The sequence below is a fragment of the Nelusetta ayraudi genome, unplaced genomic scaffold, assembly GCF_046127955.1.
Source record: "Nelusetta ayraudi isolate G7.1 ecotype Tasmania unplaced genomic scaffold, CSIRO-AGI_Nayr_v1 ptg000042l, whole genome shotgun sequence".
Classification (NCBI taxonomy): Eukaryota; Metazoa; Chordata; class Actinopteri; order Tetraodontiformes; family Monacanthidae; genus Nelusetta; species Nelusetta ayraudi.
The window spans coordinates 13486355-13509847 of record NW_027466092.1 but is presented as its reverse complement, the minus strand read 5'-3'; the positions used below and the strand labels follow the sequence as shown (position 1 = coordinate 13509847).

General features: G+C 42.5%; 1 protein-coding gene across 1 annotated transcript; it reads left to right on the top strand.

The window, feature by feature from the left end:
• The first annotated feature begins 869 nt into the window (after window positions 1–869).
• baiap2l1a (BAR/IMD domain containing adaptor protein 2 like 1a) lies at window positions 870–22915 on the top strand. The gene is made up of 14 exons (XM_076034663.1): window positions 870–1138; window positions 3096–3171; window positions 3316–3402; window positions 10951–11012; window positions 12441–12512; window positions 12762–12896; window positions 14933–15085; window positions 15178–15321; window positions 15875–16001; window positions 16139–16352; window positions 17686–17745; window positions 17840–17996; window positions 20763–20803; window positions 20920–22915. Exons 1-14 carry the CDS (start codon window positions 1088–1090, stop codon window positions 20990–20992), a joined length of 1452 nt encoding a protein of 483 aa, XP_075890778.1. The 5' UTR covers window positions 870–1087; the 3' UTR covers window positions 20993–22915.
• The last annotated feature ends 578 nt before the right edge of the window (window positions 22916–23493 follow it).

Below are 23493 nucleotides of genomic sequence, written 5' to 3'. Positions count from 1 at the left end.
GTCAAAACTCAGAAATACCTGCGTATTTTTTTTAAAATACACTATGTGCGTGTATAGCCATGGGTCAGAACCATAAATCTTCACATTATACCTGTCAGCAAAACTTAGTTGGTTATGAAACTGAGGGTCTTTTAGAAATGACGGTGGGGTATGTCGCCCTCATCAGGCCAAGGGCTGTAAAACACTTTACGGTAACGTTTTGCCGTAGACCGGAGCATTAACTTCAATCATCTCACTCAAACATTCAATAAAAGTAGTTGAGCAGTTGTACATTTTTTAGATCAATACTGGAAATAAAAAGCCCACAAACTATGAGTTTCAAATTATTTTAAACTAACATATTTGCAGAAAAAATGCTTGGCAATTTATTGCATATTTTCACTGGAATAATTCAATTTAATTCATCCGTTGCTGTCTTCAACGTGGTTTTAGCAGTGTTAATTAATAATTCTAAAATGCAGAGACACATACTGTATTTCGTGCTCGTAGGTCTCCACCTTTGTACTGTGTAAATATAAACTATAGAATATAATAGAATTTTGTTTTGAGAGAAATAAAGACAAAAATATAATAATAATAATAATAATAATAATAATAATAATAATAATAATAATAATAATAATAATAACTTATTCTTCTTCTCCTTCTAGTTTTATCATTGCCTTCTTTCACTAGATTATCCTCATGAATTATTACGAATGGGGATCAAAAATGAAAATGTTCAACAAGGTAACGTAAGTACGTAGTTCCTCTATGGCATCTGCTATTCTACCACGTGAGATTAAAACGTGGTGACGTCACGTCACAACCCCTCCCAACCCCCACGAGCGCACCTCCGCCCTCCCGGGCACCTCTAAACGCGCTGAAGTCTCTCCGCCGCTCCAGTCAGTCCGTGCGTCCGTCGACGGCTGCCGAGCGTCTCCCTGCACACATGCGCGCAGCGAGGTCGCACACCGTGGGTGGGATTTATTATCAGGAGTGAGACAACACCCCGGATTACACAAGAAAGTCCGCTTCTTATCCACTTGTTGCTCCCCTTTTTATACAAAGTTTGTTGTTGGAAACGGGAGACAGACACGCTGCCGTCATGTCTCGGGCTCCGGAGGATGTCACCAAGATCACCGAGAGCACATACAAGGTGAGTGGAACCGAAGAGCTCATGCGGGAATATCAGCACTTGACAGGCGTTGTATGAGGATGCTCTGGGTGTAATTGTGTGGTTTGTGTCTATTTCTTTCTTGTTTTTGTTTTTTGTTTTTTCACAGTGTCTTTATCTGACTAAATAAAATAGAAGCTGCATGATTAGTGTAAGTCAGAACGCTGCATTGTGCTGCTTGTAAACTTGTAAAAAAAAAAAAAAAAAAAAAACACCACTTCTCATTAGTCTGAGCAAAACAAATAAAATCTAAATAAATAAAAGCACAATTGTTAGAGGGCTTCATGATTTGAAAATTGTGTTTCAGTTTTTTTAAGTATTAAATCTTGATGATGTGTCATGCCGAACACTTGATTGATGAGTTTGTGCCACAGTTTGTTTAATGGCTGACAAGTATTTTCTTTGATTTTGTGGGGTGTGGTGGAGAAATAGACTCATCAACTCATTGTCACAATGAATGAATGAAACGCCATTCATAAAGATATACATGCAAATACAAATATTTATATTATCCTATGATTAAAGGAGGAATAATCAACAATGATGAGACACAAGGAAAACAGATACAACAACCTGCTGCAGCCCGTCAGAGGCCCCGAGTGATTTGATCAAGGATTACTTGCGGTCACAGGACTGATCTGTGTGCTCAGACAAGGGGTTAATGTAATCAATTGTACATTAGTGCACCTACAGATATGATAAGGCACTGAGGTCAGAAGCTGTATTTCCCCCCTGAAGGAAAAGTTGCCAGAGAAACAATACAGGTTTCTCAAAGCAGTCAGTGTTTAACCTTAAACTGGTCTTTCAGTTTGTTTTACTGTCACTTCAGTTTATTATTTTTCTGTCCTACTATACGTATATGTATAGTAGGCATAATGAGTTATATGGTCCAGTATTAAGTTTTTAGACTGTGATTCTAATGTGATTGTAGCAATTAGATGTTATTTTACTCTGCGCCGACAATAAATAAGCTGTCATCCACTTTATGATCCACAATCTAAAGATTATAGAATAGAAAAATGATATTTTACAGTAAGAATTCAGAAGAGTTAGTGTTGTAGTCAGACTTATGTTGCCCTCTCTTGTGTGGGTTCACAGTAAAGCGACTTTTTGATTTATCTGTTTTAAATGGGGAGCAGTTGAAGCAGGCACCAGACAGTAGGAGCTGAAACTCAGCGTCAGGGAGGTCGGAATCTCGGACAGAGTAAATATGTGAGAGCCAGCTGTTGGTGGCACCCACCCCCACCCCCACCTGTAAAGCGTAGGTGGATGAGGTGTGAGCTGGATCTGTGTTTACATTTTGATGGCAGCGCCCAGGCTGGCTTCTATTATTGCCCATTTTTTTATGATGAGTCTCTGAAGAGAGAGCGTCATGGCAGTGTGCCACAGTTTCACAGTGAGGAGGGAGGGGTGAGAGGTTCGCGGGAGGGTGGGGGGGTGGCAGGAGGGGGAGGGGGTGGGGTGCAGAAAATGAAAACAAGGAACCAGTTTTCCCTTTTTCATTCTTGATGTGAAGTCATACCTGCTCCCACATTGTTCCACTGTGGGTGTGTGCCAGGGGTGGGGTGGTGGTGGTGGTGGTGGTGTTGGAGCAGAAGGATGTTGGAGGGGGCAGGGAGTCTTGATTGTGAGAGCTTTTGACGAGGGAAGAAGAGAGTGAATTCGAAGAGGACTTTGCTCTTCAGAGGGAGTCGTAAAGGTGCACGTGAGTGGCCAGGTAAAAGAAGGTCTCTCCCTCTGTCTGTCTTCGCCACGCTGATGGAGCAAAACTCTTATTTCCGTGCCATCGACCGTCCCCACCCACTGCTGTAAAAATAGCCCTTGTTGCCAGCAGGACCTGTGCAGGGAACATGAAATTATGGCGACAGGTGAATGGCTGAGAAAGTGACTAAATGCCATATGCGAAACTGTGCCTGACATCGCCCTTCCTGTGTCCCAGGTTGTGATGGATCAGCTCAACCCGGGCCTGAAGAACCTGGTCAACCTCGGGAAGAGCTACGAGAAGTCGGTCACAGGTAATTGCAGATTTATTAATTACAGTTACGATGCTCTTGAGAAGGCGCTTTCGAAGTTGCTTCTGTAACCTCCGCCGACGAAAAGTGCCAACGCGAGGTCGTCTCGCTGAGTCACGTCATGATGTGTTTTCTCTCCCCGCGCAGCAATGACCCTGGCTGGAAAGGCCTATTTTGATGCCGTGTCGAAGGTGGGCGAGAACGCCATGGCCTCGCTGGTCTCCAGAGAGCTTGGTGAGTTTTTCATTGCCAAAAAGTTGAGGGAAACCATCTGGGAGGCGGTCAATCAACACTCTAGCCAGTAGAAGATATACAACACCTTGATTTGCTCCAAACAGAACCAGCACCGTGCATCAAATCTTTCAAACGGTGTGCATCTGTCTGCATGGACGTCCCGGCAAACACTTGAGTCTAAAAAGGGAGATTGTTTTTTAAAAAATATATTTTCAGATTTTCTGAATGTTTCAGATTCCTTTCAGGATTTCTGGATTCCCAAAACTTCCCTCAGTAAGAAAAAAAGCCCCTAAATGCTTTGCTGCACCTTCCATATGTTTGGAGGGATGACAGGAGGCAGGACTCAGAGGGTGGAACAAACAACTGGCGGAGCATGTTGTCACTAACCTGAAAGACATACCAGTGAGAAATCAGTGCCCTTTGTGACATCACAAAGGACTGATCCTCAGAACTTAAATGTTGATGGACTTCCCTCATAAAAAGGGAGTCATAACAGACTACAGACACATGCTGCTGTTGGAAAATGGTGTTAAAGTGATTTTGGAAGCATTATTACCTCCATTTGTTGACTCACATTCCACCAAAATCCAATCACTTATTTTCCCCAAGTTACTAAAGTACCGCAGTAAAAATGACTGATGACAGCGCAATGAGGGGGAAGATGTTCCTCCGCCAGGTCTGTCTAGTTTGACGAGTCTACGCCTTTACTGTCTACCAACAGCTCACCACTTTATTAAGTAATATTTAATTGGCTGAGTTTGTTTGGTTTGATTAGCATCACATATCAAAAGAGAAAGAAAACAAGACAGGGGTTTTCTTTTTGTGTACTTCCATTATAAACCATTCTTAGGTTGGCAAAACAAGAACAGGAAAAACTATGATTTTTTTTCTTTTTTTAATGAAAAACAAACCTCACCTACTGAAGTTTTTCAGAAAAGTGAGTTACGTTTTTTCATTTGACTGCAATCATTGGAATCCACCCCACCCTTTAACCGCCTCTTGTAAAGAAGACAAAAAAAAGAAAAAGGCCGTGAAGTTGTTCCCGCCTCTCCTAGAACTGCGAGACGGTGTGACTTCTCTCACAGCCGAGCAGCAAACACACTGAACAAACAGTTTCTCCAAGGAAGGAGAGCGTCTTCCCCCCTCGCCGGTCCTCCCCGGACTGCACCGTCTGTTGGCAGAGGCCCTGCTACAGCTGCGTGCAAATACTAGACTGCACTTTTGTTGCTTCCAAGGTTGGCATCATCGACAAAATGCATGAGTCAGAGTTAAATTGTCAGCACCAGCAGCGGAGCCCCGACTGATTCAGAGAGAAGAGCTAAAATATTGATGTTGATTTAGGATTATCACCACAGTCAGAATCCTGCAGCGTCTTCTTTTCCGTCCCCATGCTAGTTGGAGTTGTGTAAGAAAGGTTTGCGTCATTTGCAAAGTCACCCGAGGCGTTAGCTTCACAGCGCGCACCTCCTCTTTTCAAAGTCTACGATCAATTCACGTCCGCCTCTCAAATCAGTGCTGTGGAAGAGGAGCTGTACTTGAAAACAACAGCATCAGGCCTTCTCCAACCACCTGGCTGGTGGTGATGATGCCTCCATGTTGTTCTGTCTACAGGAGCTGACTGTAAATCTTGCCGAACTCCACTGCCGATCATTTTGGCTCTGTCTTAGCGATGCGTAATAGTTAGCGCTCCTTAAATTGTAACAAATACAGAAGGTGGCTCCTACAAGCTGCCGATTAAAAAAAACAAAACAAAACCCAAAAGACAACAAATGGACAGCTAAAGGCATTCGCATCTGCTTGCTATGGGGCGGTCACACTTGTCTGGTCTCACCTCTGGGACTGTTGCAAGCTAGCACTCAGGGTTTAAAAAACAAACAAAAAAAACTGAACGGATCTGAATCTGATTATCCATCCAATGACTTTTCAAGATTCTTTTCTTCTCCCTTCTGAACGTTTTTGTGGTGTCTCCCTCAGATGGATGTGTGATATAGATGAAACCATCGGTCAGTATCTGTTGTTTGATTTGATGCTAACTTGTGGAAGATTTTCTTCGAAGAAGAACCACACTGCACGAAGAAAGTGTTAAATCTTCATATGTGAGCCTGCAGCACAGTGGCGCAGCTGTGTGCCGCTGCGCATATAGAAGTCACAACTTGAAGTGGGCGTACAATTAGAAGCTTCCTGTGTATGACTGCTTTCCACCGAGGAGCAAAACAAGCAGGAGGTAGAGAGAGGGAGAGATAGAAACTGAAAATGTTAGAGGAGAATAGAACGATCTCCACCCCTTCCACCTTTTCTCTGGCCTGTTTGTCACGGCTCGGCCGACCCATGAGGCGCTAAATATAGTGGTCAACATTAGCAAAATGGTAATGTCAGCCAGGTTCTGTCCCAGGGGAGCAGGCCTTCGAATCAGGCAGACCTTGCCTTGTTTCCTGTTGATAGCTTCTGGGAAAAAAAGCTTTTTGTTGAATTACAAAGAGCCATTTCTTTTGATATGTTTTTGGAGTATCAGGTTTGGCCTCTGCCATCGAGACATGACGGGCAATTCATCGTTCATTCCAGACCTGTTTACCAAAAGCATCAGGCAACCTGAAATTGTTTCATAAATACAAACCTCATATCTTACTTAGAACGGGACGCTTATATACACACTTTTATTTCTTTATTGGTACAGTGACTCAGCGTTTGCTCATTCAGTTTAGGCCAACACATGAAATATTTGCATTCACAAAGCAAAGTCTGCAACGATGATGTAACCACACAGGTCGCCTTCCACCAGAATCCAGGCTCTCCCTAAATAGGATGATTGTCTGACTTGTTGAATCTGTTCCCACAATGTTTAAAACAGGTATTTTTGGTAAGCGCATGTGGTTCAGAAGGGCGTACTCAGTGCAGATGACAACGAACTGAGCAGTAGTACAGTCGAAAATATTACAGTCACACATTGATTTTCAAAATCAAAATACATTTACTGTTGGGAACAGGCAAAACAGGAAGAATGGTAGGTTTCTCTCAGTCGCTTCATTTTGCTGTTCAGTCAGTTGTGGCTGCCTTTGTCACACTTGGCAGATCTGCAGTGATCCCAAACCTCACGCAACACTGTCAGTTTCCTGCTCTACTGCACATGTGGCAAAGCATCTAAAGCACAAACAATCCACTGGGTTTCATCTCAATCCTCTGCTGCCATTTTCACATGTTCACTTATTTTTAATTCCCTCCTCCTGCCTCTGTTGAGGGGTATCGCCTGTTTATTTATCATAAATGCCACGGATCTCCCGGAGGAACAGCATATTTAGCCTTTTGTTTGCAACTTCCTGCATAAACACTCACACAGTTTTAGGTCGCTGCTAAAAGCTGATTCTTTGTTAGACCTTCAAACACCTGAACGAGACGTTGACATGCGACAGGAAAAGGGATTTGTCCCCTTTATGACATCACAAAGTACCGATTTGCATGTAAAAGAAGACTTGAAAAGTGAAGGATGGGCAATTTTCAGTTTTCCTTTTGTCTGTTGTACCAGTTGTAAGAGAGTTGTACCAAGTTGGGCCAGCAGTTACTATGGGATGTGTCAGTAAAGTATTATAGCTTCATTCTGTTGCAGATTGTTGCTCCATCGTCAGAGAACTGATGCAGCCTTCTGTTTAAAGTACAAGAAGCAATGTTATTGATGGCTCTTGGAAAAATAAAAATAGAACATCTACCATTTTTCTTTGTTCAATCTGCTGTGTATTTATTGGTATGAAGTAGCACCTCTTTTTGACATTTTAGAATGTCCTCGGTTACAGTTGTCGGTTTGACAGTGTGCAAAGATCTAAAAATAAATGACTGAGTCAGGTTCTAGGAAATAATTGATTTGAGAATTGAAAACAGTTTTCTAATGTTGAACGATCTCTTTATTGCGGTTGTGCCAAACACAGTTAAGCTGTCTATTTAGTTAGTGTCCAAGCTTGTCACTAATCAAGGAAAATGAAAAAAGAAGTTCATCAGGTGTATGATTAAAGTCACCACAATCTTATCACAATGGCACCATTATGAAAGAGCCAAATAATGAGATCTGTGACGGTAATTCACTCCACCTCTTTCTGAATCTTTGAATGAAGGTACTTCCTCGACCCCTTGTCACACAGGAAGTGTCTCTGTTTTCATAATGATTCAAATGAAATGAAAATAAAGACGGGATTGTTTGCTTGAGCGTTGGAATCAAGGTGAGCTGGCGGTGGCCGAGCCACGGTCTGCCCCACCAACACCTTGTATCGAACGGCGAACTCGCCGTGATCATGTCAGGACGGGGCGTTGCCTTCTCAGAAATGTTATGACATGTTAAGAATTTCCGAGGCGTTTCTTTATAACCTGTCAGCGGTGTTGTAAAAGAAGCATTCAATTCAGGTGTCACTTGGAAAAATAAAATAGATAGTAGGTGACAAAAATACGTTTATTGATTTAAAACAAACAAACAGCCCCTTAACTAACTAACTTTTCTTTCTCTGGCCATCACTGACAGTATCGTGCCTCCAATCAGGCTTGAAACCTGATCTTGAAAGTAATTTGATTTGCTTTTTTACTTCATCGTCACTCGTCGTGATCTAAATCAGATTTATGGAGGTAAATCGCGAAAATGTGATTCATGCTATATCATAAAGATTGCTGGAGTGAATCATGTAGTGTTTTTTTCTGTAGAGTTTTCCGAATCCCTCTGGGTCAGGACCTGCACACAAACCTGCGCAAGCGAGGCGACGTGCACAGTATATGACCATGATGAGATGAGATTAGATTGTGTCAGGACTTAAAAATCCTCCAAAGTGAACAACCACCATGCTACGTCAGAACGTGGGAGATAAGATAAACGGATGAAACGCTGCCCTGTGATGTAATGAGCTTGGAAAACAAACAAGTTCAGGCAAGTAGATGAAAACAACAACAACTTTCTATTGCCATGTATTCCTTTCCTGTAGGTACTGTAGAGTAAATACATGATTACTTTAAAGCTCCAATTTTATGAAGAATTCACTTCAATCATGTGATAGTGATATAAGGTCTCAGTTGTCAGTGAATTCCCATGAAATGACTCCTTTATGAAGTCATGAAGGATACCATTACGTCATCAATGCCCCTCGCAGGTGAGTGGCAACTCCAACCACCAGATGTTTGTTCCATCTCGTGACAACTTAACATGTGGGGAGTCCAAGAAAACATCTGTTTTAGCACAAAGCTAAAACAGTGGGAGGCTGTAAACTCTGTATCTCTGTAAAATCTGGAAACAATGTTTCCACAGGGACCTTTAACGCCACGCCTATCTTTAAATGTAGCAAACACTTCCAAAGCGTCGCTGCTCTGGCTTCTTTACAACTTTGCTCCTGGTTCCGCCTTAGTCCAGCCACCTTTGCTGTGCATGTGACACATCCGTGACTCTCTGTAAAAGCTGCGTATAAATAGCAACTTGTGATAAGTTCAGTAGCATTTACGATCCCTCCAGGTAGACTTTCACACCTTGTTAACCCCAAAGGTGGCACAGGCAGGTGTACCCAGGCCCCTTTGAACCCCCCCCCCAACCTCCCAACAACACCGCCTCGCCCCGCCCCGCCCTGCTCTCTTCCAGCCCAGCGCTGGCTGTTGTTAGTGTTGTACAAACAGACCACCCCCCCTCCACCCCATCCAGCCAGCTGGAGCACAAAGGCAGCATTTACCAGTACGTTCTGGTGACCTTCAGAGGGCAATGTTGTTGTAGCTGGACGCAGCGGGCCCAATCACAGAGGCACGGCTCTGTGTCAGCCACTCGGGACGCCTGTTTAGGTGGAATGTCAGGTGTTGGGGTCAGGAGTGTGCGGGCCCTCAGGTGGAGCGTGCCGCCACGTGTGTCTGAGACCCGCAAGTGAAACTGGCAAAAGTGGAGCCCAACACCTGTGTTGTGTTGTGTTTTTCTTTTGTTTGAGTTGTTTCTCTGGTGCCCTTTTCCCGCTGCCCCGGCAGTGACACTCTCCCCCATGTCCACATGTGATGTCACACACTGGTGTTGCAGGTTTCACCAGAAGCCCGTGCCCTGTAGTAAACCGCGGGTCTAGATTTCGCCCCATTGTGATGGAGGTAGCACTATAAACTGCTTAGCTACAATTGTGTACTCGTGTTTACAGTATTGGCTCACTCCCCATTGTTTCCCATCATACGCCGCTATCGCTGTCGGACGCTGTCGCTGAATGGAGACTGTTCTGTATCTGGCTGCACAACACCAGAACGTTTCATAGAGATTACTTATTGACAGCTGCTCAAATATTGGACGCAGATAAGTAGGCAGTAAAATATGGGCTTTAATACTGTGTGCAAGACAGTAAGAAGGACTGGCTTTAGACAGCAAAACAGCACCCTGTCTTGTTCTTGATATTTGTTCTGTTAATTAAAAAACTACACCATGCCTTCGGAATTATTTAATTTCTTATTTAAGTGCTCCTCTTTTTCCAGAAGATGAGGTTTTGTTGTGGTGTGAGGCCTTGACCACATGTGCAAAGATTTATTTGTGGGCTAGTTTTGTTTTTCATATTTTCTCTAAACATCTCCATACTCACATATAAATTCATCTTGCTCAAAGGCATATGTAGGTGACAGGTAATGCCAGCAGTGTGCCAAAGCAGTGGGTGGCGTTATACCATCAAAGTGTAAGCTCCTAATTATTATTCATGTGTTGGGAGCTTGACTATAAGCAGAAATAGTAAATGATCTGAAATGGCTATGTTGTAGCAGTAGAGGAATATTGCAAAATCAACTTTTTTTGTGTTGTGCCAATTCATATCAAATCAAGGAGGGAGATAATTTTCAGAAGGCAGACAGCTTGAGAAGATCCTGCCTCTTAATTTAAGGGTGGGTGGAACCAGAGAAAAGGGAGAGTGCGGGGGTGTGGAGCAGTGGGTTATTCGAAACAGAGGGCAGAAAGAAAACATGACTAGCCTTTGCTCGTTGGTCAACTATGAGGAGTAATCATAACAACGAGCATGCAAAACTTTCTACAAGGGCACCGAGATAAACCAACAGCAAGCAGGAGAGCAGCTATGGTCAGCAAGGCAAGATAACACCTAATGGAAAAAGAAAAGCCGACTGGACCAGATGGGGCCGGTGGGTGTCATTAAACAAGGGTGGGGACACATCAAGTGCACGTACTGCTGCTCAGCTGGATGACACAAACAAGGAAGGAATGTTCAAAAACTAAAACCATACACCATACACGTGACACGGAAGATAACAAACTGTAATATGACCAGGAAGAATATAATAGCTTAACAATTAAGATGTGTTCGCTGCCTTGTTAAATCTATTTTTAAACCAAACCGTATAGTAAAGCGTGTGATTTGGCTGGAGACTGTAAGGTTGTCACAGTTACTTCCTTCAATATGCTTTTTTTTGGAGAAATTTCTCAACAAAGTTAAACTTTTTTTTTTTTTTCTGTAAACAGGCATCAGGGTCACTGATACAAATTCACTTTTAATTTAATTCAATTTCTTATGTAAAAAAACAAAACTGATTTCATTGAAATACTAAAAGTTGTGGTTGTTGTCTTCACAGGGGTGGTTTTGGTGGAGATTGCAGAGACCCACAAGAAGGTTCTCAGTGAACTGGAGGAGAATGTAAGTCACTTCAAAATATATCTGGATGCTTTTTTTTCAGTTATAATAATATTATAACTGAAAGAAAATTGTATGTAGAACTCATCTACAATCTAAGCTAATGATGCTGATTATAGCTCATTTAAGATGTACGGACCCTGGGTTTTTCAGGCTATAGGTATAAGGAAGTCCTTCGAGACGGCAGGTTTTAAGAATGACGGCACATAAGACCGACATTTGACCTTTTGTCAATGGTCCCATTTGCCTGTCCGTAATAACACGAAAGAACGCGACATAATGACGGCCCAAGAATATAATGCATCTGAACAATGAAAAGAGCTGCAATTATGCCATTAAGATACTCAGGCCATTTGTCAGTTCCCCTTTTCAGGTCAATGGAGGAAAAAAAATTGCTGTTCTTAGAATCACCCCGTGGCCATGATTGTTCTTTTCTTCGATGTGAAGAGAAGCAAGTGGTGAACTTTCGACACTGTCTGTTCCAGACCTGTGATTTTTGTCTCACATTAGCCCCATGGGCTGATTCCTATCCTTTTGAAACTGCTGCCACCGAAGGTAAAGGAAGTTTGACAGGAGTACAAAATTGTCACAGTGTCAACTTCTGACCATGTTACCATCTTGGGGGGGAAATTCTTCAGATAGCTTCTGAAAAAGGAAATTGAATTCAGTGGCTGCCTGTCCCAAGTTGCTTGCTTGTGTACTAAATACTGATGAAGAGCACATGCTCTCTTCTCGCTGAGACGTACACTGAAAAATGGAGTCCCAAAAAAAGTTAGTATCAATAGACTCGTCACAGACTCAGTGAACATAAAATTGTCAAAGTACTCAATTGTCATTAGCCTGTTAGCTAAATTTAGCATCTGCTAGCTGGCCAGCTAGCTAAGATGCTCACACATCAGTAGTGCGTTAATTTTGTGGTGGTGTGGGGTGGAGTAGAGCGCACTTAGTTTGTATATCATAAAATAATCTGCATTGTCCGTATCTGTTTCCTCTTGTAAATTGCAGCTGTAGGATTTGGCAAAACAGACTATTACTTATCACAGCAGTGTGCAATTTGGGACACAACAAATTGTGTGCACAACACAAGACAATTCAATACATACAAGTTTACTGCATTGAATAGTACAGTTGGACTCAAAAGTTTCGGAAATGTGCCCAAGTTTCCACAAACTCTCTTATTATGCTAGGGGGGAAAGTTGTAAATCTTTAACCATAACTGGCTGATAAGCCTTTCTCCTGCTGGGTGGAATCTTATCCTCTCAGAAAGCCATTATCATACATTCCACAGGGTCACTCCGCTCTTATCGTGATGCTACCACCGAGCCATGTGACTCAGCCGTGCAATGCTTTGAAGAACTTTGCGAAAGGAGTGTGATGGATGTTACCATGAAATTGAGGTGGGCGTTGCTTTTTTTGTGTGTCTCTTCACAGTTCAAGAGATTCCACCAAGAAGTTAATACGGAGCTGGAGAAGAAGACAGAGATGGATGTCAAGTACATGAATGTAAGAGAGTTTGTTTAATCTCTCAGAGCCATCAGTTTAAACATCCACAACCTCACCCTTCACCCGCGTGCTTTAGCAATAATCCAAATCATTTTCATGAGCACACAGCGAGAGGTTTGACAAGCACGACTCTCAAAAACTTGATCCCCGCGTGTGTTATTTCAACTCGTGTGCACCTGCGGAATGTTTTCATTAAGCGTTACACACCCTCCGCCTGCCGCGTAAACCTCGTGTCTCCAATGTACGCAGGCCACCTTCAAGCGCTATCAGTCGGAGCACAAGATGAAGCAGGACTCGCTGGACCGCTCCAAGACGGACCTGAAGAAGCTGAGGAGGAAAAGCCAAGGGAAGAGCTCGTCCAAGTACGAGGTCAAGGAGAACGAGGTGAGACGGCTGGCGTGCAGTCACCAAACACTACTGTACTGCAGTTGTGTGAAATACTGCAAGATTTGGTACCAATCCATAACCAAATACAAATACAAGGCCAGTATCACCAATACAAATACAGCTTTATTTATTTTTTAGATTCTTAAGGCTCACGTGTCAGCAAACTTGCTAAATCTGAATCAATTCTAATTGTAGAAGATAATGAATAGAACATACATGTCCTTATTCCAAGTCATGGGCAACCGTGTAGAACTTTAAGTGTTGTATATACAAACATCTAGATACAAATCGAAAAGTGTCGATCTCTTGCACTTGTATCGATCGATACCAATACCGACATCGATATTAACAATATTTAGATTGATGAACCCCGCCACTACTGTACTATGCAGACGGCTTTCAGCTGCAGAATGCCTGTCGCTTGATGCCTGTGAAAGGAACGCAACAAGTGTACGATTTATGCGACAGGGTGAAGAGATGTGGCTCCCATAGTTTTGCGTCATTGTCGCATGCCGCAACCACTGAGAAAGACAGGGATTCGAAGCATGTGAGACACCTCATCAAAATAAAATTCCTGGTTTTGTTTTGCCTTTGGAGGTTGTCATTATGTATGTAAGAGCGTATGATGATTGGCAACAAGCATTCAGCACAATAAGACGTGTCGTTTTGTTTTGTACAGAACTGACAGTGCAAACACGACCGCAGTGTAGGTTTTTGTTTATGTACACCTCGGTTGAGGAATTCAGCAGCAGGCAAACTCGCACTTTTACTGACAGGTACACACCTCCATTGGAAAAAAAAAAACATGTGGATTAATGCTCACATGTAAGTCTAGTCAGACACACATTCTCACGAGCTGACAGATTGGCTTGTTTTTTTCTGACTTAACTGATTCTCAGTATCCAGGCACAAACATTTTGATGGGTGCTCTAAATATTTTTTGGGGACCAATTTTCAGGAAGCCACTGGGGAGAAAAACAGCATCCCTGTAGTGAAATCCAGGATTCTGTAGAGCTGCGATCATCTTAGTTTTACAAAATAAAATGTGAGCGTCTGTCAAACCCAGTGTTTTGCAACAGGGAGATCTTAAGGAGGTGCCACTGCCAAAAGAGAAGAATTGCACACTAGCTTTTAAAAGTCGGCAGTCGTTTTCATTCTCTTGTTCCGTTCGTTCCGTTCTCCTCTGTTCTGTTGGGTAACGCATTCCTCAAATGTACTGCAGATCTTTGAGTATTTCCTGTCTGTCGCTTACCGTCTGTCCCATTACCTGGGGCTTTTAGGGATTTGTTTTGCAGAACTTGAAATTGATCGGTAAATCGAGCTGAACTAAAGTGGGGACTGTGAGGCCTCGGTTAGAACTCATAACAGGGCGGCACTGCTTTGGAATCATCGCCTCTGTTTACAGCCTCATTCAGGGTGATAGATGGATGGTTGGATTGTTCTGAACATGTTGTGCAACTCAGAAGTTGTGACAGCGGTGCAGAAGGTTATGAACAGGGGGCTAAATAGACAGCTGGCTCCATATCTAATGTTTGGACAGTTAGTGGAAATAACCTAAATATGTGGTTTAATGTGATGTTCATCAGCAAGAACTGGAGTCTGAATCATTGATGACTGAAGTTATTTCATCCTGTCATTCAGCACAAAGAACCCAATTTAAAGCTAATTAACACCACTGCACCAAGATCGCTTTATCTGTGAATTGCAAATATCACATTTCGTCCGCTTGTGTGTTGAGGAAGTCGGCCTTCAGGCAACAGATAATTATCACAGGAAATATGCAATCATGACACCACTGCAGCTATTGTCGAACAACCACAACAAATTGAGAAAGTTTGATTTGAAATTATTTAAGAGGAGGAACTAAAAATGATTGGGTTGACCTGGGCCATGATCATTCACCGCCGTCATCATTGCAACCGGTCAAAAGTACTAATGCATTTAAATAGGAATGAACCTGAGGATTGTGTCGGAAATAGTCCTCCGTATTCATTTATCTCACACAAATCTGCACCCTTGTTATCCTCATGCAGTACGTGGCGACCATCTCGTCACGCCAGATGGACATGCAGAAGTTCATTGCCGATGGCTGCAGGGAGGCGCTGCTGGAGGAGAAGAGGCGCTTCTGCTTCCTGGCTGACAAACACTGCATGTTCTCCTACCAAATAAGCAACTTCCATGAAAAGGTGAGCTCAAAAAAAGGAAAGCCGCTCCCCTCCCTCCACTAGTGGGCCTTCTTAAAACAGAACCTTGTGCGTGTGTATGTGTCTTTCCCCAGGCCAAAGAGATGTTGTCCCTGAAGCTTCCCACCTGGCAGGAAAAGTGCTGTGACATCAGCAAAGTGCCAGAGACGGTGATGAACATGATCGAGGGTCTGTCCAGCTCTCCGGAACCATCGCCGCTGGTCGGGCGCGTCAATGGGGTGAGTGGCAGAGGAGCCGCGACTCTATCGAACGCATCCGCCGCTGTCTCAAGATACACATCTGACTGTATCTGGACGACGGCATGCAGCGGAAACCTTTTTTTCTTCAAGTGCTTTATCTCGTCACGCTGTTTGTGGTTTATCTTGTAAAATCTGGCCATTAACTGATGGAGGCTGTTGTGTGAGAAGCGGCTGGTGTTTATCCTATACTGGCCATCGGCCACAGGAAATCCTGCGCGTGCTCTCTGTTGTTAAAGCGCTAACTGGCCGCAGCCATTGTTGTTGGGCCGATTCTTTTTCCCCAGAATCTCCTGAAAACAGAGTATTTAGCCCCCTGTTTACAGCCTCCTACAAAATCATTCAAAAATCATCATTGGATCTTCTACATTGACTTTGAGGTGGTCTCAGCAACTGGCTGAGGTTTTTGCTGCCTTGACAACTGTGTTGGCCCTGTGTGACATCACAAAGGGCCAGGGTCGAGTCGAATTTGAGCAGAATCTTTGGACTTCTTCGTCTCTGCGCGCACTCATTCTGCGTCTCGTCCGCTCCTCAGAGCTATTCGCAGCCCCTGGTGCCTCCTCCGGCGCCGCCGCTCAAAGCACAGATCAGTCCACTAGCCAACATGTTCAACCAAGACCCAAACCCCAAACTACCAATCACATCGCTGGATCACAACTCAGGTACGAGCATCCTACAATCCAAAAAGTATGAGGTCGGCTGTCAGCGTTAGTGTGACGCTGGAAGGCTGAAAAAAGGAGGAGGAAGACGCCATCTAGGTCAATTTCTAAAATGTTTCTTCATCCTCTGCTGTTGGCAGACCAAGGGAGTCTCGGCGAGGGCACTCTGTCCCGCTCCACATCCAACTCGTCTGGTCTCAACATGGGCAGAAAGCCCCGTGTCAGGACCATCTTCCCCCACACGGCGGGCAACAACCCCACACTCTTGAGCTTCGAAGACGGTGACATCATCATCCTGCTCATCCAGGAAGAGAGGGACGGCTGGCTGTACGGCGAGCTGGAGAAGAACCAACAGTACGTTTCCACATGAGACTCGTTGATGCACCACCTCTGCCTGTTCAACCTGTTTACCGAGAAGCCATTCTTTCTCTTCTATTCTTTCTTTCAGGAAGAGTGCTGATTCATTTACCACTTTTCATTTTTTCAAGTCCCCATATTACTACCACTGTTTACAGCCAGCATTTAGCCCTCTGTTTACCGCCTCCTAAAAACGACATGTTTTAGCTTCTTGCTAAAAGTGATAAAAGTGATTATATGGCATTATTCTCCTAAGACACGCTGTGTTTGTGGATATTTGGCCGCGCTAACACATCATGGCTAGAACACACAGGGAATGTCAGGTATGTGCAACATGACGGTCGTAAAGGCTGATTTAACCCCTTCTCATTCTTTCTTGTGCGTGCCGCTCCCAGCAACAGAGTGCAAACACACAAAAAATCAGTACAGTTCACACATGAGTGAAGATTATTACTGCTCTGTATTTGAAGAAATTTTATTTTCTTCATGTCATCTTGTCTGTTGTGATTTCTTCCTGTACAAACGTGTCCTGATGTGAAAAGTCTTGTTTGCGCGGACTAATCCTTCAAGTGGCCGCAGAGCTTCCATTGTACTTCTACTCTAGTCCATCACTCTACTCGTTCACTTCAGACTTGAAATGCCGCAGAAGGGATTACCAAGTACCACCAAAAGTCAAGTCAAACATTTTCATGCAAATGGTGACTTGAAGTATTGACTCTAGGCAACCAAAAAGGTCATTTTTGAAATAACTGAAAGTTGCATAAGCTAAAGCTGCTGTATTTGGTGAACCAGCAAGACAAAGCTGCTGTCAGTGCAACGCTTGCTTGCAACAGTCGCTGCACCAGGTGCGGGCGACAAGCAGCATAGTTTTTCTGCATGGAAGTAGAAGCGGCAACAATCTTGCTCTTCGCTTCTGAGAGAGAAAAAGAAATATGTGTACCAGTGTTTCAAACTCCAAATTCTTATATCAGTAACGGTGTTCTCTGCCGTTCCCAAAGGCAATGAGGCTGCAGTACGTACTTTAGAGGTGGTACCGGATCAAAACTGTTTTAAAGGAAAAACTGAAATTTATTTTTCAATTTATTTTAAATAAAAAAAAATCTCTCTTAAAAGAATACTCAAACATGTTAATTTGGATATCATCCAACCAGCTGTCAGTCAGTCTTCAGTCAGAGTTACAGCCATGACTGTCGGTCCACGGCAAGTGAGCTGCATGTCAGCGTTCTTCAACACAATCAGATCATTTTGTGACTGTTCGTATGAGTGTGTGTGGGAATGTGAAGGGTCTTTGTGATTTTTCTAACTCTGCCTTGTGATTGTCTCTCACCAGGCGGGGCTGGTTTCCCTCATCTTACTGCAGGCCTCATTCTGATGCCCTCATATTAAACAGGTCAGAAATGTTTTCTTTTTTTTTTTATTTGCATCTGATTTTTTTCCATTGATATTTGACAGCTGGCCATCTCTGGGGGATGTTGTCTTTGCAGTAACTTGAGCACGCCGGTGCGTCGCTTGAGTATCGGCAGTCTGCCGGAGGAGGACCACGACCGGGAGCCTGTGCTGCTACCGCCGCCTGATTACAGCGACGACGCTCCTCCCAGCCCGATCATCGCCTCCACACCCACACCCACACCCAAAAACATGGTCAGCACCCAACCCTTGATCTTTTATGGTGATGGTCCTGATCACGACTCACCTGGCTCACCAACCTGACGTCACTCATGCACTCTGTGTGTATATGTTGCACTTGCTATTAGGGAGTGATTCGAAAGATTCATGATTGATGATTCAGTTTAGTGAGCCAGACGTGTCACTGTGAGCAGTAAAATTGAAAAGGTATCTAAATAACGATGCACACTAGTGTTTGATTTCTGTGGATTCAAGGGTTTCTTTTGGCATTTAGTTCTTCACTGTGAATCCATGCGTCTTTAAAGTTGATGGTTGGTGCAAATTTTCCATGCAAGCTGTTCTGTTTGTGCCAACAGCCTTTATGCCTTTTTTGCTGCTTGTGCCTTCACTTTGTTAGTTTCAGTATATTTTAATGATATGTTGCCCATTAGAACAAACTCTGCTCTGCTTATCAAATCTTTCTTTGATTTTTAGGCCAAGTGAAACTGTAGTAACAGGGATTAGGCAATTAAAAAAAGACTAATTTAGTGATTGACTTGTTAACTTGTTAACTAAGCAAACTAGGAATTTAAACTAGATCAATGCAAACTTACTCTACTTATTATTTTTATCTAATGTGTTTTTCCCAAACAATCAAAAATGTCAGTATGATATTCAGAAATTAGAGCCAACCGGTGGAACCAATTTCTGACTATTCAATCCAAGGAGTGCAGTACAGCATTTCGTCAACAAATATTATTTTTGTCACTTTACTGAGTCATGATGGCTGACACACACTGGGAGTCATTATATGTTTCCTGATTGGATACTTCACTTCCATTCGAGATTATGTGATGAAAGCACAAAATCTTCCCAGTTTAGCGTTGTGACTAATCAAATCAATATTATCGAGACCTTTTGGCTGCGCGAGTCATTTCCTCCACGCCCTTCAAACGGCCGTTAAAACACTCCCAAGTTTCTCCAACCAGTTTAAACAATATTATCTCGGAGATTTCCCTGAAGAATGTGTGAACCTACTGACTGACAGTGTGTGTTCAAGCTCAGTTTATAAAGCCAAGGGGTACATTGTGAAACAGAACACAGTCTTCAGCTCATTTTTTTTTTTTTTTGAATGACATCTGAAAAATGCCCCCCTCCTGGTTTTGCCAGATTTGTTCCAGAATGAAAAGACTGAGGGGGAGAAAGGGAGAGTTACCGAGGGCAACAGGGTTCCGACTCTGTTTCATTTTCTCGCCTGCTCTGTCTGCTGATTGAGAGCGGACTGGAAAGTGATCCAACTGGCAGACAAGCCCAGACACTCTGCTTACACCCTCATCAGCACCTTCCTCACTGCTTGGCGTGTACTCCATGTCCTTTGTGTCTGCTGCCTCAAGGTTTTATCATGAAATAGCACTTACAAGATGTGCCTTGCAATCATTAATGAAATATTTTTTCCCTTTTTCCTCTCATGTAATCTTAAATTATCCTATTAAAAACTAAAAACGACATGAATCAAACATTATGTATATATACATATATATATATATATATATATATATATATATATATATATACATATATATATATATATATCATATGACATAAGTCTCCACAAAAAAAAAATGAATGACTTATTTCTAACATAAAGTCCTTGACCCTTACTTTAACAGTTTGTTCTGAGTGCTGAGCACGCTCTACGGCCTGTTATTGCGACACAGGGGTGAAGGCAGACCTCGACCTCCATTATTCCCTGTATAATACCTATCATGTGGTAATCAAGCCCTTTCAGAGTAAGGACGTGTTAAATTGAGATTTGTTAGTGTGGACATTTGGCCCATGTACTGGAGTAACGAGTCTTTCAACAGCCAAGTGAAAAAAAAAACAAGGTATTATCGGGTTTGTTCAGTTTGTTCATTTTAAGGAAGAGGTGCATTTTGTTATCAGCCAGAATGTTAAAAAAAATGTGTAAGGTGGGTGGTGCGGTTAAATTACTTTATTTTTTTTCAAGTTTTGTAAAGGGCAGCACACATCAAGGAAATCAAGGACATCCTGAAAGGCACAGCTCAGGGAACATGAATGGCACCTACGACTGGTTGAGTTTTTTGGTTGTTGCCTGCTCTCTACTGGCAGCACAGTGTAATGCACATTCTGTTTTACTGAACACAATGATGCAGAATCGTGTGTGCTTGGTTTAAAAAGTTAAAATATCAAAAAGGAATATGTCTCTGCCTTCCTACATGCAAAATCTGCTTTGTGCTTATTCAAATTCTTGATTTTCATTGATTCTAAATCAAAAGCAGCATCTTCCACCTTCAAACTATTGGGTTGATCACAGGTTCTGATATAGATTTTAACCCGCTGAGTCCTTATAAAGTTGTTGTTTTTTTGAATGCATATATATCGATATATAAACAAATTTAAACGTCCCTGCAGGCATATGTCTGGGGTTTTAACATGTTTCAGCTCTGGCATTGCTCTGCTTTGCGATGCAATGAGCTTGTCCTCAGGTGAGAGAAACAGAGGAGGTCATTTGTAGCCAGATTATCTCGATGGGTTGGATTCCACACTCGGCAAGTGTCTACACTTGGATCTTGAGTACGTGTCAAAGCTCCGCAGTGTTCATCACGAGAGAGAAGGAGGGAGGATCAGGTTTCTCAACAGCTGATGAGAAATCTCCCCCAACCTGTCCGGTCACTCTGACTTTTCCTCACAACTGGAGGGAGATGGTGCTGGTTGAATGTTTCCTCCTTTTCCGTTTCCACTCTCTAAGGGTCTTTTTTCCTCTCTCTTTCATGACGACAGGTTTCTCTTGTCAATGGGAATGTAAAGGCTCCTTTTCTCGGGTGAGTGACCTAACACGACTAACCAAAGAAACAATATCGTCACACTTGTCTCAGAAGCTGACAGATTGGATGGCAACACGTGCAGCACAATGACTTCATTTGTTCCTTTCTTTCAGAGGAGGGAATCCGTTTCTGACGGTCAAGCTGAGGCCGACTGTCACCAATGATAGATCGGCGCCGGTCATTTAGCACAAGAGGTGGAGGAGGATTTCCGACCTGCTCTCATGCCTCCAGGGAGGAATCGCGCAACATCGCCTGACACCCTGAACATCTCCCCAACCTGACATCTCACCAGCCCACATGTTGGTCTCTTTCAGTACCTCTCCTCTATCAAAGGGATCCACTGTGTGTTTCACCACATCAATACCTTTTACGTCAGCCACTGCATAGCTTCACGTGCACAAACGCAAGCAACAACACGAAGAGGCTGCACAGGAATTTTGTGTCTAAGTAAGCGCAGAAGTTTCGAGTCACCCCAATTTGAAAAATTGACATTCAAAGAAAATTTGTATTTAAAAAAAATACGTTTATTGTGTTTCCTGTTGCGGCTCCACAGTAAAAGCCATTATTTGCAATAGAGGTTAGATTTTATACTTAAGGCGCCATCTTACACCCATTTATAGATGTTATGCTTACATCCAGGAGTCATTCTGCATAGTCAGTTATAGATAAAAACAAACTAAACTCTACTATACTACGCATACTATAGTAGAACCAACACCAAGGGGGTCTTGTCTCTAACTTGGAAGAACTGTAATGGTCCTTTGTGACATCACAATTTTGCAAAAGCAAGATTCATGGCAAGTTCACTGGTGCGTAACAAATTACAATATTTTAGAAAAACAGTGGCAAAGTGAATTTTGCATAGCACAGGATCTGACACGGGACAAACGGACACCATATTCCATTTGCAGTGTGCAAATGCAATGTAAGGAATGGCTATTGCAGAGAGGAAAGACATTATAAATTGTCATTATAAAAGTCAGACGTCAATATATTATGAGCCGCCTCTGATGCAGTTGACATTTTAAGATGTGTGTCCAAAGCAGTAACTTTAAAGTTTTGCGTTTCATCAGATTATCTCATTCCAGCGCGGATTCTTCCCAAAGCCTGTTTAAAACTTTTGTCCACGTAACACATTCACTTTGCATTTCACTGTACACATTTTTCAGAGGAAGTCTTGTACTTCATGAATCACACAAACCATCAGTGGCTTGTGTGACAGCAAAGACATCAACTGGGGTTTCTACTGAAATGCAAAAGGCCTATCAAAAGGAAATGTAAATATACGCTTTGGAGTCAACGATACCTCTAGGTTTCTGTAAGAAGAAAAGATACTCAGATGTGTTTGTCTAGAGAATCAACAGATCCAGGTAGCAACAACGTAAGAGATGGTGCTGACGGGAGGAAACTGGGGGCTGTCTTCCTGACTTGCTAATAAAAAATATATATTTTATCTCTATTGTTTATCGATCATTGTTGTCATTCTTTTTTTTTTTAAAGAGGAAAAAACAGTTGTGAGAATGAAGGGAGTGACGTGTTGGGAAAGGGTTTGTCATTTGAGTGAAGGCCAAAACAGTGCATTGTTTAAAGAGAGAAGACTATTTATAATTGCTGAGTTTGTACAAGATATTTAAATGCAATGTTGTGTCACGGACGTCCCCTCTTTGAAGGTGCCTGTCTGAACATGTTCTCACTGATTCTGATTCGGCTCCTTGTTTGCGGTTCAGACGAGCCAAATGTCTTTCATGTTGACAGGGATATTTTTTCCATTCCTCACGGTTTCGCTGTTTTTTTCATAAATGCTGTAATATGTGATAAACTGTTCATAGAAAAATCAAAGGAACGTTTTCTGTCAGACTTTTTTTTTTACAGTATAAATAAAGTGGGTCATTGTTGAAAATTAGAGTGTGTGTGTGTTGTGACTGTAAATCTGTTGTGAGGAACTGGATGATGAAAATGTTCACTGATCCTCGCACACCCGCTAATGTTAAGAGTGTAAGTGACTCCATAACGATGACATGGTTGTTACCTCACGCTTCAGAGGACCTTGCACAGTGTGATGACCATTGTAGTCACAGTTTCTCAATAAAACAAGGGAAAGTAAAACAATGTGTGGAGTTTTCTTTTACATATTATGTAGAATTCCATGGACGTTCAAGGAGGATCTTTCTGGAAGTCTAATCAGCTGTTAACTGAAGTCACCTGAGTGGGTGGACAGAGCTTTTAAACTAATGCCCAATCCACACATATGTGGATATTTTTGGAAATGTGGTTTGGCCTCAAATAACTGAAACGGGAAATTGAGGTTTTGGGCACCACACTTTAAAGTGAAGATTTAAAGAAACTACAGTTTGTCTGTTTTGGTGAGGACCGCTTTAACAGCAGCATTGAGTTTAATTTCTTGCATCCTTCATTTGTCCCATATTGCTGCTCACATAAGAGGGTTCTCACCACACGTGCATAATATTCTTCTATCGTGTCCAGTAGATACTATTTAGTGACATAAAGTGAAATTTAAATATTTATATCGTAAAGACAAATTAAGACAATTAGCAATTACATACTACTTTGATATTACCAGCTTTTGCAACCTATGTAGTTGTTTTTCAACAGTTTCGATATTGCTGTGCAATGTAATGCAATAATAGAGTGTTTGGTAATGTAACTTAAGAATATGTATGTTTCTT